The 17203-nt window shown below is 40.8% G+C and overlaps 1 protein-coding gene across 1 annotated transcript in view; it reads left to right on the top strand.

The window, feature by feature from the left end:
• The window catches only part of BACH1 (BTB and CNC homology 1, basic leucine zipper transcription factor 1), a 13517-nt gene extending 4275 nt beyond the window's left edge, over positions 1-9242 (top strand). The window contains 4 exon segments of the mRNA XM_009704852.1: positions 1-581; positions 583-1207; positions 2856-3062; positions 8721-9242. The exon segment at positions 1-581 is cut by the window's left edge and continues 6 nt beyond it. Of these exon segments, the coding sequence (XP_009703154.1) occupies positions 1-581; positions 583-1207; positions 2856-3062; positions 8721-9182 (1875 nt within the window). The 3' untranslated portion in view covers positions 9183-9242.
• The last annotated feature ends 7961 nt before the right edge of the window (positions 9243-17203 follow it).

The raw sequence follows: 17203 nt of genomic DNA, 5'->3' as shown, positions 1-17203 counted from the left end.
GAATGTCCTAGGAAGAAGTGTTGTACACAGCGTTGTCATAAAACCAACCCTAAAATTGGCGATGTGGATGATGGAGACCTAGAAATCGATGATGAAGCAGAAGAACTTTTAGAAAAGGAATATATTCAAACTCCTGACACAAAACTCTGTAAAGATGAAGAAAATGCGAAATCCTTGCCTGCTGTGCAAGATAACGCCAATCAAACATGTGATCCTGCACATTTTGAAAGGGGTAGTGTTTCCAGCTTATCTTCCCAATGCCCAAAGTATAGGAAATTCCAGAAAGCTTTTGGAAATGACAGAGTTCATACTTCAGAGACCGGTTCCAGTATTAAAGACATTCAGGTGCCACCAATTGCAACTTTTCTTGAGAAGGAAATAGCTGATCATGATGGCATACAAAAAGCTCAGGAGTGTGTACCTATGCAGCTGGTCTCAAAATGTGAAGAGGCTCAGGTAAAAATGGAAGAAGGAGAGGAAGGCACTGAGAAAAAGGAAGAGTCAAAGAGAGATTCTGTGACTCAGAACGTGCCATGTCCTGTAGAGAAAATGGATCTTGCTGCTTTCCCCCAAAACTCTGCTTTATGGACTCAATTCTGTGTCTTTTTTACGTACTGGTGAGCAATATGGTAGCTTGAATTTCAGTAGTATGCAAAACAACTCAATCTTAGCTGAAAAAACTCTATCAGGTACTGGAGTTGGGAATGACAAAATTGAAAGCCAGGTTGACACACCTTCAAAGGTCGATTTGTGCACTAGGGAAGCCACGAACGTTACATCAGCTGGTGATCGAAGCAGCGTGGAGAGAGAGATAGCAGAACATCTAGCGCAAGGGTTCTGGAGTGATATTTACAGCACAGAAGCCTGTCAAATGCACTTGCCACCTGCAGTTCCCAAAGAGCGCTTGGAGCCAGTATATTCGGGGAAAAAATCAGAGTGTCCGTGGCTGGGTATCAGGATCAGTGACAGCCCTGAACCTTGCTCTCAACGAACTTTTACAACCCTGAATTCTGTCAACTGCCCCTTTATAAGCAACCTGAGTGCTGAAGGGTGCTCCAACAGCTCTGAAGTAAGCAGTGGAGATTATGTTCAGGGACAGCAGCAAGAACAGTGTCCCTATAATTACGTGATCAGTTTGGGAGAGGAGTCGGAAACTGACACCGAGGGCGACAGTGAATCCTGTTCTGCCAGAGAACAAGAATGTGAGGTACGCACGTCCCGGCACATCCGGAGCTTCCCTGTCTCTGAAGGCCCTATTCAAAAGCCTCCTTCCGAGTCCCTTGTGGGGTGGAGTTGTGGTTGTTTATTTTCAAAATCTAGGAAGTGAAACTTTAAATAACCATTCAAAGGTTTATATGGAAGATCCCTGTTAATTTGGGGAGACTTACAAAGTGGTTTTTAGTAGGATATTGAAGTGGTAGATGCTTAGGTACTAGATCTCTTCAGATATTTTTCTGGAACAACTTTATTGGAAAAGGCTGTGAGTCTTAAACCAGGGCCTGGGTGTTCTTTTTTTTTAGAATTTTTTTTTTTTTTGGTCTACTCCAGTTAAACTTAAGAAAACTCTAAACTTCTTGGAACCTTTGTTTTATAGACACTTTACAGTTTTCTTGGTTTTATTCTGAGTTGTGGGGAGAAGGTGGGAGAGAAGTGATACCTCATATTTACTGTGAAATGAAAATTAAGTTTTCAAGCTGGCTTTAGTAGCTGTGTCATACATAAGTAGTCTAATCCCAAAAGATTTTACTGTATACCTAGAATGATTTCTGTCACAGTTCTTAGAGTTGTAGAATTGCAGTGTGACTCTGTGTGTGATGGATCATTTAATGTCATGAAAATGCAGTTGTTTTTAAAGCACTAGTCTTTTTCTTGTTAAGATACAAGGCCTTACTGAGACTTAAAAGAAGTGGAAGCTACCATCAATGTAGAAACTTGGCAGACCAGACAACAGGCCAGTATTGGTTAAATACATTCCTCATCTTTACATTACAAAGAAGTAGATTATTGCTGAGGGCAATACTCTGTCCTTTTTTTTTTTTGCCTGTTTGTCACCAGTGGTAGCCAAACACAGAAAGAGTTTCTCTGTTTGCTTTTTAAACTAAATTCAGATCTTTAACCACAACAGGGTAACATATTCTGCTACTTAATATATTCAAATGTAAGGATTAAAATAAAGTGTGTTTAGTTGGATACTTCATAAAACATGGCAATTTTTTTTTTAAAGGTAAAGATTTTTTTTCAGTATGAATCAGGACTTTGTGATCTATGGATCCTGCTTCTGTAGCTCAGGTGTACAGACAGTAGCAAGAGCCTGATTCTCTGTCTTCTCCAGCATTAAGAATTACAGGACAAGTATTGTCACTTCTATATTTTATTAATTATATTAAGATATTAATAAATGCTTGTTTCAGATTAAGTTTTCCTGCAGAAAACTGTAGGTGTAAATATGTATGCAGGATACAGTCTTAATAGCGGCTTAGGGGAAACTTTAGACTGGATTAGTGATTCTTAACACCAGTTTTTGCACCACCTAACCATAACTTACTTTCCTCGAGTGTATCACCTAATTATTTGCTGCACACGTGGACAGGTTTCATCCTACTCTGAACATGGTTTTGAGGATCTAGTGTAAATGTGCAAAGTACTCAGTTATTTTGCCTGTGCTTGAACTCATCTAGTTGAAAGCCCAGGGTTTTATCCACCTCACCTGATGGCTACATTAGCTTGCTCTTGTCTCTGAGATTTAGGAAGAAAGATGGATTCTGTGGTAAAGAATGCTTAAAATGAAAACTTGACTCGGCATGTTGGTGTATATTTGTTTCACCTTTGATTTACAATTGTATCTTACATTCTAGGTAAAACTGCCATTTAATGCACAAAGGATTATCTCACTTTCCAGAAATGACTTCCAGTCATTTCTGAAAATGCATAAATTAACTCCTGAACAATTGGACTGTATTCACGATATCCGAAGACGAAGTAAAAATAGAATTGCAGCACAGCGATGTCGTAAGAGAAAACTTGACTGCATACAAAATCTTGAATCTGAAATTGAAAAACTGGTATGTATAAGTATTCATTACTGTTGACTTGAGTCTTTCTCTAAATATCTTGACTGGATATCTGGCAGTAGTTTGAGTGTGAGGTGACTTACTACTTTTTCCACTCAAGCCTAGAAAACTCTTTCAGTCTTGAATGACTTCTTGATAGTAGTTCTCGGTTTTCTGTGCTTTACTCTGAAGTGCAAACATTTTTCCTTCTCTGGACTTGTTTCTGTTCAAGTAAAAGTGCATCACGGCATCATTTTTGGTGAATGATGTTTCTGAAGCCCATCAGCATTGAGCTTAATTGTACAGAATGATTCCCAAACCATTATCCCACTCTACTTTGTTTCCTGCCTCTTTTCACTTTCTTGCTTTGTGCATTTGTTCTTCAGCTCGTGGTATTGCTCATGATCAAGTTTACAGTTACGCAATTGTTAATTGTGTAAGTGTTGTTCTTATATCAACATGGGCTGGTGAACTGTTTCCTGAGTCTTGTATCTTAAAAATGAGACCCTTGCAGATAGGCGGAAGATGCAGCAGAACTCAGGAAGCTGCTTGCCTTTTTAGCAGTTGTATCGAGATTGTAGATGAGGAATTAATGCATCCAGATTTCTTTGCAACCATCTGTTAATATAATTTCTCCTTCTTAAAAGGCAATAGAAAGATAAATATTTAACTTAAGAGAAATGTGGATAATATGAAGTTCTCCTGGCAAGAAAATAATTGTGAGTGGCTTTTTTCTGGTCTTTGTTTCTGACCCTCTCATCTCAGTTTTGTTGATCAGTTGATCGTACCATGTGCACTAAATAGTTCAGTTGTTTAGGGTTACTGTACTGTTAATTCTTGTTTATGGAGCGTTTTAGACTTTATGTACATGAATTTGGTATCTGCATCTGCTAGGAACCTATGCTGTCATGTTTCACCTTTTTCCTTAAGACTTCAGAGTGAAAAGGAAAATAAAATGAGAGCAAAGTGCCCATCATCTGTCGCTATATGCACTTCTGCTTGTGCAACAAAGGAGAGAGAGACTTTGAAGGAAGGCCTGCGGTGCCATACAGCCCTGACACGTTGACAGAGCAAGTCCTTCAGTGTACTGAAGGAAGAAGATCCTCTGGGAGGCAGGAAAATGGGGGGATTGTGTTAATAACAGCTAAAGAGAGAAGTTGCATTTCTGACAGTTCAGAACTTTCTGCCTGTTTTTGTTGTCATATTGTCATTTCTGTTTGTTATGTAACTCTGTCAATATTGTGCAACACTTGGGGGGGGGAAATTAGAGATTTGTCTGCAAGATTAGACCTGTAGTTGACAAGTGACTGATAATCACAGTACAATATCCTTCCATCTGTGGATCTGTGCTAGAACAGACGGAGTGTCTGCTGTTTGACACGTATCACTGTGCAAGGTCTAGACAATGAGTGTTGAGAGTTGTGAGGTGAGGTCTGAGTTACGAATCATGCTCTAGGTGCAGACCTGTTCTAGTTGCTCATTTTTTCCAGCTGTGCAGGTAAGTTTCTTCAGAACTTCCTGAAAAGACCTTGTTTTGGAGCTTGTGAGCGTGTCTGACAGCAACTGGTGTTATCTGCCATCAGACTCGTGTAAGTTGTGCACAAGTACAGAGACTTTAAGAGCTATCTAGGCATAGTTTCCGGGTGAGTGGAAGGACAGAGACCTCTGTGAAAGGCGTTATGTGGTACATCCAGGTTGCTTCATGCGTGATGATTCCTGCTTGCTTCTCTGGGTCAGTCATGTGTCTCAGACCTAGTCTTTGATCTTCTCATGGTATCCTCTGTAGTGTGGCTTTTAAAAGAGGGAAATATAGTATAGCTATAGTTTGAAAACTCTTGACAATTAGATAAGACTCCGTACTATAGCCTGTTAGGAAAAATTATTTGGTTAAATTCCTCATCCTGGTTTCTGGTATGTGCAGCATGTTGTATTAATTTCTGTTTGTTGTTGCTTCTCAGGTTTTTGTTCTCTCAGATTAAAAGATAGTATTTGTGGTGTGTTTCTTGGCAGTCCTCTATCTGGTACAGACTAACACTCTGCATGAGTAGGGCCTGGAGACCAACTGGCTGGGGAGCAGCTTTGCTGAAAAGGACCTCGGTCTGGGCAGACAGCAAGCTGAGCGTGGGTCGGCAGTGTGTCCAGACTGCAAAAAAGGACATCAGTGTCCTGGGCTGTAGTAACAGGAGCACAGCCAGTGGTTTGAGGGCAGTGATTGTACTCGTGTACTTAGCATAAGTAAGTCTGAGTCTTTTGTCCAGTTTTGACCCCTCCCAGTGTCAGAAGTACATTAACAAACTGGAGCAAGGTTAGGAGAAGGCGGCTGGGATGGTCAGGCCTGGAGAACTACTCCTGTGGGGAGAGGCAGAGGAAACAGGGCTTCTGCTTGGAGAAGAACTGGCTGTGGGGAGACCTAATAGCCACCTGCCTGTATCTGTGGGGAAGTCGTTAAGATCATGGTGCCATTGAGAGAGGAGGATCTTTGGCTTCCCAGGGGGTAGCACTTCACAGCAGGAGAATGAGGGCATTGTCGTAAATTAAAAAGGGAGATTTCAACTGGGTATAGGGAAACACTTTTTTTTATCAGTGGGGACAGGCAGGCAATGGAGCAGGTTACCCAGAGAGGTTGTGCATGTGCTGCCCTTGGAGGTTTTCGTGACGTGACTGAGTAAAGGCCTGAGCAGCCTGACCTTACCCAGAGCTGACTTTGTTTTGAGCAGGAGGTTGGACTACAGACCTCCTGAGGTACCTCCCCACCCAAGTGATTCTGTAAAACTGAAAGTCTTACGTTAAGCTCTGTCCTGGTTTGGCTAAAACCAGACAATTTCTCCTTTCAGTAGATTTTCCTTCAGTTAAGTTTCTTCTAAGTAACTGCACTTTCTGAAGTTGACTGCATGTTTTTCAGTGTCGGCATTCAGAATTGATAACGCTTGATGTCTGTAGCGGTTAGTAAAGTAACGGTAGGACTGGTATGCAGAAAGGCCCATGTTTATAGTTATTCCTGTGAGAACCAAGGTCACTGCTGGCTCTTCTATGGTCCACAAGCGAAAAGGTGTAAAAGGGTCACACCTGTGGGAAAGTGCAGAGGGGACAGGTGATCAAAAACTGACCAACGAGGTATTCCATGCCATCCACGTCATACTCAGTAGAAAGCTAAGGGACCACGGAGGTCAGGCTGCCTTCTTTCATGGCCAGCATCGTGGTTGAACTCTGCTTGTTCTTCTGCCTCCAATCCTGATCTGTGCATTCCTGAATCTGGTTCCTATCTGCTGCTGAGTCCAGTCCAGGACATCCGAGTGCCCACCCTGCTGCATTGATGGTGCGAGCCACCATGGCACATGATCCTGTGATCATCATTGGGAAGCTCAATATTGGTTTTGTATCTTTTTATTTGTATTATTAGTAATGTGAAGTCTATCTCCTTTTTCTCCTCCCCTTCTCCTTCTGGGGAAGGAAAGTGTTAATAGAGAGCATCTGCTGTCCGCTCTAACTGCCCACTCAGCCTTAAAGGTGACAGCTCTACTGAGATTGAAGAAAAATGCTGTTTGGAACCGAATCTAACTTTTGTATGGGAGAACTAAGTTTGGTAATTTCTCTTGATCTTTGGTACTGATAATGTCACTTTTGACCCCCGTATAGTCTTTGCTTATTGATCGTTCGAGTGAACCTATGTGATCTTGTGTTACTCACTGATGTTTCGTATTTGCGAATACCTGTGGACCACTCGAGGAGATGTTGGCTTGTTAGAAACAGCTCTTTCAGAGCACCAGTGTGTATTCACATTCCTGGTACTTTCTCACTTCAGAGCTTTAAAATGCCGGTACTTGTAGGGGGGAACGGAGTGAAGGGCAACTGGCCTGGAGAAGCACTACTCCCTTGAAGATCCTGTAGCTCAGGAGGAGAACAGGTCAGCGAGTGACATATTGTAAGCTGTGATCCAAGAAATATACCAAGATCTCGGTTACATAGACTACAGCAGAGAGAGGAAGTGTGAACTAAATAGATGCTTCACCAGAAAAATTGAGAGCTCTTAGTTTGATTATTATGACCTCAAAACTAGCTGCCATTACTCTGCAGTATTGGCATAATGCTGCTAAAATAAAACAATAGTATTTAAATGTATTAATCTATCAACAACTCCAGATGGGGGCAGGAAACTTAGACTGGAATAACTATTTCTGAATGTTGAAGTTTGTGTTAAACGACAGTCCAGATAATTTCGGCCATCCATAATACACAGCTGAGTGGCTCTACATACCCAAAGTGTACATAAAGTGATTTCAGGTTAGGAGATCTGGCAACAGCTGCTCCCAGTGTGCTGACAAGTAGAAGTTTATTAGCAAAGCAGTCTTTCTAATCATTTTAGGCAAAGAGGACTGGCAACAACTGCTTCTCTTGCAAAATGCCACTTAAAGTTAGTCAGTTTTTTCAAAAAGCTTTCTTTAAAGCTTTGTACGTCTTCAAAACTGCCTTTTTTAAATTAATTCTAGAACTAATAGAGCATGTTTGGTTTGGGGTTTTTTGTCCTTTTCTTTCAGCTGTTTCATTGTGGTCTTGCTTGTTTCCTGTCCTTTGCCCTTTCCTTACTTCTCTTTATTCCACGTGTTCCTTGTTTCCATCATTAGACCTCTGTTACCAGTGTCCTTTCATCTTCAGCCAGTTGTATTGGAAATTTCAGAAAAATTCATGACAATGGCTCTTTTTTTTGCTTTTACTTCAATTTTTAATGAATGTTACTTTTTTCTACTTGATATTCATTAGTGAATTGCTATCCCTTTTGCTGCCCTGTGTTTGGAAAATCCTTTTGCATTATGTAGCTAGGTTGTAAGCCCTTCAGAGCAAGGATAGGCTTTTCTCATGTCTGAGAGGTATCTGCCACTCTTAAGCAAGTTAGCTGTGTAAATAAAACCTGGCGTTCCACCGGTGTTCTCTGGTTCCAGTAGTGGGTTACCTACCTTGGGGCACCTCTGCTCTTCAGGTCACTAATCTGTCATGCTGCTGTAGTTCTTGAACTCCCAGTGTTCTAGTCAGCGTCTTGAAACAAAGTGGATTGCTGCATGTCCAGAGAAAATATTTTTGTTTACAATTTTAGCATGTTTTATTTCTGTAACTCCTATATTTTCTATTTACTTTAGAAACTCTTCTTAGCTCCATTGTTTGTTCCACAGTTGACTTGACGCTTCTTGAATTGAATTTATTTTCATCTAGCAGTGTGGTATCAATAGTGAAAATGTCATGTCTGGTTTTCAACATTTAACTTTTAAAATACGAATCTTTATGGAGACTGCTCTGCTTAATGTTTTGTTGACCCAGTGGTAATGGTTTAAATGCGTCACCCTGTAGAAATACTGTTTCAGGAGTATTTATAGTAATTGAAGCTAGGTCTCGTTTATTTAATAACTGCAAATTACTCCTTTGGGTGCCAACATGAGTTTTGAAAAAGTTCTGCGTCTGAAAAATCGCTTCCCATAGCTGAGCTGATGATGCTTCAAGAGAGGTTAGGTTTCTCCTTTTGATAGACATTTGGTTGTGTTGCTGTTTGCCTTCTTACTGCCAAATTACTTCTGTTTCAGCAGACCAGTTTATTTACAGTCTTGTTTTAGCTTTGATAAGAACATAAAATGTAGTTTTTGTGTTAAAATGCAGACTAAATGGCTATTTTTCTTTTTGCAGCAAAATGAGAAGGAGAACTTACTGAAGGAAAGAAACCACATTTTGTCAACTCTGGGTGAGACAAAGCAGAATCTGACTGGACTTTGCCAGCAGGTGTGTAAGGAAGCAGCCTTGAGTCATGAGCAAATACAAATACTTGCAAAATACTCTTCCTCAGATTGTCCGCTTTCGTTTTTATTCCCGGAGAGAGAACGAACAGCTCCATCTGATAATGAGCTTGCAATACCAGTGTGTATAGAATTAGCCGATGGTCTTTCAGGTGTTACATCTACAAACGAGCAGAGTTCTTGTTACCAGTGTGTGAAAAGTGTGTGTGATGCCACATACGATCAAGTACAAGAACTGCATCCGCTTTCTGTAAGAACATTGGAGAAGACTTCGCTTATGGAACAGTGTGGACAGAGCGGCGGTATCACGGACTTCTGCCAGCAAATGACTGACAAATGCACTACGGATGAGTGAATCTGTTCTCTTCCTATTGCCAGCCTCTCGGCATTGCAACTAAAAGTGAGATTGAGCATTGTTGTAAAGTAACTTACAAAGTGAAAGAAAAGATGAAACTTTATCTTTTGAAACTGTGTTGACAGTTACATGGTCATTATATTACTTGGCGAGCTTTGGGTTTGCTCTGTGTAGTTCTAGAGTGTAAGTTGTATGTGTCAGCCTTGGAGCTTTTTCTGTGTGGTAACGCCAGGGAGAGTTCAGGGAAGTTGTTGGGAAGTATAAAGTCTGTGCACAGATATTTAGTTGAGAGGAAGCTTTCATTCAGGTGTAGAGCAGGCCTCGCTCTCACTTATGCCGCAGTACCTAATGCCACCCTGCGTCTCAAGAAAAGCCTCCTAACAGGTGTTTCTGCACAAGGACTTCTATATCTGGAATTCGCATATCTCTTTAAGATTTCTTTTTTCCTGGTAGACAAACCTTAAGAAGCATATATAGCTCTGTAAATGTTTATTTTGTAGATGAGTTAGGATAACATGACGGTGTGAGGAGATTCTGGCAAGTGCGCTCTGGAACAGCTCATAGCTTCCTGCTGTTCCCATCCCTGTACCAGGGCCAGCTTTCGCTGAATAAATGTCTTTGTCTTAGCTCTCCAGTACGTGGTGAAGACAGCTGGAACAGCAGAGGTGGTGCAGCGTGCTGCTCTTTTCTCCAAATTTTGTGGGAAGAATAACATACTGGGAAAGGCAGAAGTTTGAAACTAATGCAATTCTTTGATTTGCATTGTATCCTCTAGTGTCTGAAGCCCATGTGCTTGTTAAAATTCATTGCTGTGTTGTGACTTACTGTCCTAGCACCTAAAGCCTGCTGCTGTTTGTGGTAAGTTGGAATCAAAGTATTGTGAAAGTTTAAGGTTGGGGTTTTTTTTTTAAAGGTATTCAGGCACCACGTTCTTTGACTTCAGTGCCTAATTGCATAAGGTAATTTAAAAATGTATTTGTTCTCTGATCACTGGGACCAGTAAAGATCTGTTGCAGAATTTTAGTCTTCAGGATACTTTTATGGCTAAACCTGTAGTACGTTTTCAATGGCTTGTGCTGTAAGTATAAGCATGTAGAAAGTATAACAAGGAAAGGAGCTGGAGAGATTTCCTTTTTTTTCTTTCTGAAGAAGAAATTCAGCCACTAAAAATAATCCCCGTTTTTTAGATTTTTACATGGCAGTGGATGCATATTGTATACCAACGATGCTTTGTTATTTAGATGTTATGCTCACACCAGAACTAAGTATTGAACCTCACCGCAGGAAACTTTGGTTTTGCTGGTTTACAAAACATGAAGAATCTTGTACAAGCCAGTGGAATTCTTCATTTCCTACCTCAGAATGTATATTAGCTTTTTGTGTCTTTGTGTGCATGTACAGTAGGCAGCAGCTAAGCAAAGGACTGTTGTAAATACTGCTTTGCAGTTTTATCTTGCAGTGAGAGAAAACTTGGTCTTGGCAAGACTCTTCTGTTTGTTTGTTTGTTTTGTTTTTTTCCTTCTGCCCTCCTCCCCTGGTAACATAGCATTAATAAATATATTAAGACTATTAAGCCACTTATTTAAAACAAAAATTGAAAATTTGACAGACTTCAACAGTACTTCTCATAACCAGCACGTAATGCAAGTGACTACACTACCTCACCTATGGGATTGAAAGTTGATTCAAATCTCTAGTGATATCCTTGGATTTTCATCATACATCATTACTTTTTTAAGGGGAAGATTTCTGTTAATAGAGCGTAGCTTGTATAAATCACAGCACTTGCAGTAATTGAAATGCAGAAATAAATACTATATGGCAGACATCATGAGAGTTCTACTGCTTTGGATATATTTTCAGATAATTGATTTGAAATTCTTTTAAATGACTATCATAGATATATGTTGATCCTGTATATGTATTACTCATGAAACTCTCTGGGTTTTTTTCTCCAGTGTCTGTATATGCCTGGTTAATTTAATCCTGCCTCCTTCCTGTGCTGCCAGCCTGGGCAGTGTTTTGCTCCCGAGTCTCCATTTTATTTGAAAAGCAACAAGAAACAATATAAAATGAAACAGAAAGCCCCAGACCTCTCTACTGTCCATACCCAGTATCACTTTCAAGCTGGTGATATTCTGAAATGACGTGGATGATGACATTAAAGCGTTGTCCTAATAGTACACAGACTTTGAAATGGAATTCCTTGGGTTAAATGTTTGTTATAAAGCGTATATGGAGCGTATATGTAGAGAATGACTGGCTGGGAACTTAAACATATCCAGGGGCCCAAACCCCTGGCACACTTGGCTGTAGGTGTTGGAAAATGAGGTCAGCGGTGACCAAGAGCAGAGGCTGGAATATCCACCAAAGAGCTGTGCTCCGCTGCTGCGGGCCGGTGCCCGGCCAGGGTCTGAGTTCCAGCCAGCAAGTGGTTGCAGGGCTTCCAGTGCAGAAATGGTGGCTGTCATTGGCAGCTGATAAAATTCATGTTGTGTTTTTAAACCTATGATTAACTTGATGAAGTGTGAGGGTAGGTTTTTGCCTAACCAGCTGCATCTAAATAATTTTTTAAAATATTTATTTAATACAGTAGACCCACAAGTTGCATGTCGACTTCTATAGCCTATATCATCAACTTGCAAAAGTTAAGAATGAATGACAATTTTATGATACAGAATTCTCAGGTAAATGTTTTGGAGTTTGGGTTTGGTTTTTTTCAGTACAGAAATACTCGATTTTGAAATTGTAAAATACTTTGTTAAAGCATGTTTTAAAATACTTTGGACGAACTACCTTAAAGCCATAAGAGTATGATGGCATACAGATTGTAAAATAAACAGATAATTACAACAGTTGATTTTGTATCTTTCATAATTCCAATATTTTCTAAGACTACAATAAAAACCACTATCCTTTCTACAAAGGCTTTTCTTTTTTGTACAAATCTTTTTGCAGTGAAAGTCTTTACTGGTGCGTTATTCACTTACATAGTACTAGTGAAACATTTCTGAAACAGCAGCGAAGTCACCCATATAGTTTATAAGTTCCTGAATAATACAAACATACTGAGTTGGAATAAATTTCCTCTTAGTTTATTTCACTTTTTTGTGTCCTGTTCTGTTTGGGTTTTCTCTTCTGGAGAACTTTGGTACTTATTTTTAAATATTTTTAAATTATTAAAGGAGAGAAGGGGTAGATGGCTGATTAATGGGATATTGTAGGTCTGCTGGGTCTAGAAGAACCTTGGAGGTGATGATGACGTGCATAGTATAGATCAGTGTGTGAGACTGAGGCTTATCGTAGGGAAGTTGTAATGATACCTACGTTTATTAAACTTCTCAAGAAGTATCTTTGAAATTGGAGATTTGTTGGGTCCTGTTAAATAATCAAAAGGATTGCAGAAAAATTATCCTTTGAGAAACTGCGTTTCTCCTAATCTCCCTCTGTGCCTCCTGATTGCTAACCTGTAATCCTGAGTTGAGCCTTTCAGGACTGCGTTTTAGCGTGCTCAGAAAGCTTTTCATTAGAAGTCTTCCTTCATTTAAAGTTGTGGTAACTGGTGCATTTGACACTTTCAAGTCTGAAATCACTCGATCCCACCAGCAGACCTGTCACTAAAAGGTAAAACAACCTTTTTTGGGGGAAAATGCTGGAAAGCAAGGTGGTTGATTATGAATTTCAACTCACTGTTTACAACTGACAAGGCGGTAAAAGCTGTCCCTCTTTCTCCAGGACAGTTTTCTCCTTGGAATTTGGAGTCCCTTGGAGTGAGTTAGCGCGTTGTGCCTTTCTTGGCTTCAAGAACCGAGATGGTAGCTCGCATAAGAATGTTGGTCTGGTTCCTCTTTGAGGAAACTTAAAATCTCGGCACAGTAGTCCGTGGTATGTTTAAAACTTGTCTTAATATTCAGTAAGAAGCAAGAGCAGTGAAAACTAAAAGGTAGGTATGGCAAAGATCAGTGCTGTACAACTAGTTCTGGGTCTTTTTTAAGAAGTGAGAGAAGAGGAACTGCTGACAATCGGCACCCTTCATCTGAGCTCTGGGTTTTTATCTGAGCAGGACCCAGCTAAGTGAATTTAAAGTGAAATGGCAAAATTTCTCCAAAAGCTGAAAAGGAGGTAAAAGCATCTACTTGAACTGAAGCAGTTTTTGAACAAATTTCTCTCAATACTCTTCTGACAAAGGCTTGAGCCTGAACAAGGTAGTTGCTCTTCACAGGGCAAAGTGAGGGTTGTCCCTTTGTGGCACGGAAATAGAAGCGGGACAAGCTGGACCCTTAGGCCTGGGCGATATTCAGGATATTCTGTGGTTTGCGTACTGATGTTGTCTTTGGTTTGTTTTTGTTCTTCAGAAGAGTGAGCCTCAAAAGCACACAGCTGCAGTTCACTAGGATGGGCGAAGGAGAACTCTGATATTGGTACGTTAAGACTTACTACAGTTTGAATTTTTGTGGACAGAACGAAAGGGGAAAAAAAGGGACAATGAGCTGTTTTAGCAGAGGTTTGAATAAGAGAGATTTCATTAATATAAATATTGTAAAAGCATATTTAGGCATGTGTTACACTCCGCAGGCCTCTTAAATTTGTATAGACTGCACTTTGGCTTTTTATTTTTTTTAATCTTTTTGAATTGCACATACTAATCTGACAGATTGTGGACACTAGCAATCATCTTTTTTCCCTCACCTTTAGATAACTGGGGTGGGGCAGGGGAAGCGGTGTTCATGTCTGAGACTGGGGCTTTAGGAACGAAGAGGATGGGTACAGAAAGGTTTCTGTTGGGAGCAGGGTGGTGTCGGAAGGTCCAGGTAATGGCAGTGGTCGCTGGGAAATGTTTCACCACATCACAGGCTTAAAAATCGTGAAAAGCGCTGCTTTTCCTGTTGAGCCAGGAAAGATTCAGGGTAGAACTTGTCAGGAGCACGTGCTAGAACCCAATTTTTTTCTAGTTTAGAGCAGAGAAGGTATTTTTTTATTTTTGTGTCCTTTCTCCACTGTTTTGAAAAGTGGAAGAAATAATATTTATAATAATGCTTATTCAGAATACAGTGTAGCTTTCCAGGGATACTATTTAAAAAAAAAAAAAAGAAAAAAAACCCAAACTTTTGTATGCTAGATATATTGTAGGGACACATATAAAAAGTCCCTATTCCAATTAGATTTTGCTTAAGGGACGTGAAGTATCCCAATAACAGGATCTGCAAAGTACAAGGTAAGCTATAACCTCAGTGTAGTTTCGGGGCAGTGTTTTGACTTGCTCCCCACAAAACACTTCATGAGGTGGGAGGGTAAACACAGCTTTAGGCTGCGACGGAACAGAAATCTGTTGGGTGGTGGATTATATTGTCTAAATATTAGGTTTATTTATTCTGTAACATACTGCCAATATTGCCTCACATACAGGTGGTGTTACCAGCTAGTGTGTGCTGAGCAGAAAATACGTATCTATAAAAAGAAAAATAATAATAATTTCCCTGAACTCGTCAGAAATGAGAAAGGTCAAGCGGAGAAAACCACCTTGCCTGGTCAGTATTCGCTGGGAAGTCTTCAGGTTGTGTTGCTGAAGCTCACTGGAAGCTGAGTGTTTGCTTGTGGGCAGCCGTGGAGGGCAGGTCCCGGACACGGGTGTCGGGGCGGTGCCGGGGTTTTTCCCCGTCCGCTGGTGAGAAGCTTTCTCTGGGGGCTGCGGCCTCTAAAGGGCTTCCAGCTCTCTATAGGTACATAGCTATGTAAAAATATGAGGATAGAGGTGAAAACGATCAGTAAGTGTTTATAGGTTCCAGTAGTAATTTAAGACTTCTCATAATATGAGCGTTTTTTGCAAATGAAAAACTGACTTATCGGTGACTTCATAATGCTCCAAAATTAGAAGGTCAAAGTGAATGTATTTGTAATGCTGACAGAACATCCAAAAAGTGTCATCTGCTTTTGGGATTTCAGTCAGGACCAAATTAGACAAGGAACTCCTTTGTTTGTTCCCTCAGTTTTTTAATTAAAAAACCCCCCAAACAAACCACCGCCGAAGGAAATAAAACCAGGCAGTGTCAGCTTCCGGAAGACAGAAATTGGTAATTTACAGATTTCCAGATCAAAGACAAGACTTTTCTGTTACTACTTAATAGGAAAGCAGGTTTCTAGTTTTGTTTCCATGGAAATTTATCACAATTTTCACTCTTTTAAAACTCAGATTTCTGCAAAAGTGTATGAATTTATGAGGAGCCCCTTTGAGAACAGAAGAACCTTGAGGGCTGAATAATTTGGGATGTGAAGACTTTGTTTCTATAACTTTTTTTTCCCTCCAAGCTGCAAATACCTGCCTTGAAATCAAGGGCTAGCGAGGGTCTTATGTACCTGGTAGGGCTTCCCAAATCTCTAGTTCACACAGTTAAAGAAAAACTCGGATTTTCAGGAGTGTTGAGGTGCTCTTGCTTTTTCCTTTCAGTGTGCCCAGGACGTGAGCATGTGGTACTTCAGCCCAAAGGTCCGTTTGGTTGGGCTGGGGCGGTGGGGAGAAGGGCAGCCCGCGAAGACGTGGCCCACCCTAGGGCTGGGGACGGGGGCCTGAGCTGGAACGCGAGCACGCGTCGGGGTCTGTCCGTCTCTCCGTCACTCATCTCTCGAGAACCCGGGATTATTTTTGTTCTACAAATGCCGCCTGTCCGGTGGCCGCTGTTGAGCAGCGAGCGTGCAGTCGGATTTCTGCCGTCAGCTATAGATGGCAGCAGGACCCCGCGCTGCCCGCCCGGCTGCTGCGCCCGGGGAGGGCAACTCAACCCGTGTGGGGGGCTTCAAAAAAAAAAAAAACGCAAAAAAAGCTAGTGGAAAAGTGAATTTAAAAAATAGTTTAGAAGATAAATCGCAATATCTAGCTTTTCAACCTGCAAATTACGTCTAACGCTGACCTTACTAATTTCAACAGGTTAGTGATGCCTTCGCAGCATACTGGTTAGTGACGTCGTTATATTGAATTCAGGTCTGAATTCCAGAAGCGTGCATTCTGCCCCGAACTTCTCATTCTTGAAATACATCCTATCTCGCGGACTTGAATTCAAGACAGAGGTGAGAACAGCAGTAAAAATAATTAACAAAATATTTCCTGATGCTTTCTGCATTGTGGGTGTACCGAAGTTGGAGAGTCCATCGAAATTTGCCTTGGGACCTGACCTAACAGCGTGTGAGCACCGTTTTAATATTAAATGTGCCAGTACTTCAAGGAGATTACATGACTTATTTTCTAAAACAGGTTTTTACATTCTGTGCCAGCATTGGGCCTTTTCAGTATAAATAGGGACGGAAATAGTTTATGGTTTAAAAAATGAAGCTACGATTTTCTAAATCATAAGACTTTGCTTTAGGAGACTCGATCTAATAGCAGCCCTGGTTTGTGGGCAAGAAACGACGGTCTCGCCGGTTTGTGCTTGGGAGGTAACTTCCACAAACCAAGCTGAGGATGATTCTGTCTTGGTGGACTCTCTTCTGCCTGGGTGTTGCTCTGAAGGAGAAAAATGCCATTTTCAATGGTACCAGGCGATTGCAAGCGTTTGGTATAAAACAGGCCAAACCAAGTTTTGGAAGAAAAGACTTGCTTCTACCCATTTTACACAGCATCAGCTGCAGCTCTCAGTTGATGCCGTGTAACGCTGCCCACAAAGGAAGGGGGAAGGAGAAAGGACGAGTTGAGATAAAACAGATGCCTACGTTTAATTATTTTGCTGTGAAACTCTGGTAGTGTTGTTCACGTTGGTGTCCGTATGCTAGATCAAGCCTGAGAGTGTATGTTAAAGACGAATGAAGAAGTTAGAAGCTGGTATTTCAGTTGTAGGCTGAAGCTCTGTGTAGTTCTTAATTGCTTATATAGATAAAATACTGGAAGACTCGGTAACACACAGATGCTAACAGTAACTTCTCCCATACCCTTTTTTCCCTCATCAGCTTAAAAAACCCCAAACTGGTTGGTTCGTGTGTATATGGCAAAATTTTCTGCCATAATACAGTTACCTTTGGTATAACTCTTCCTA

Source organism: Cariama cristata, unplaced genomic scaffold (genome assembly GCF_000690535.1).
Source record: "Cariama cristata isolate BGI_N322 unplaced genomic scaffold, ASM69053v1 scaffold14957, whole genome shotgun sequence".
Taxonomy (NCBI): Eukaryota; Metazoa; Chordata; class Aves; order Cariamiformes; family Cariamidae; genus Cariama; species Cariama cristata.
The sequence above is the reverse complement of the archived record's forward strand: the minus strand, read 5'-3'. Positions and strand labels throughout refer to the sequence as shown.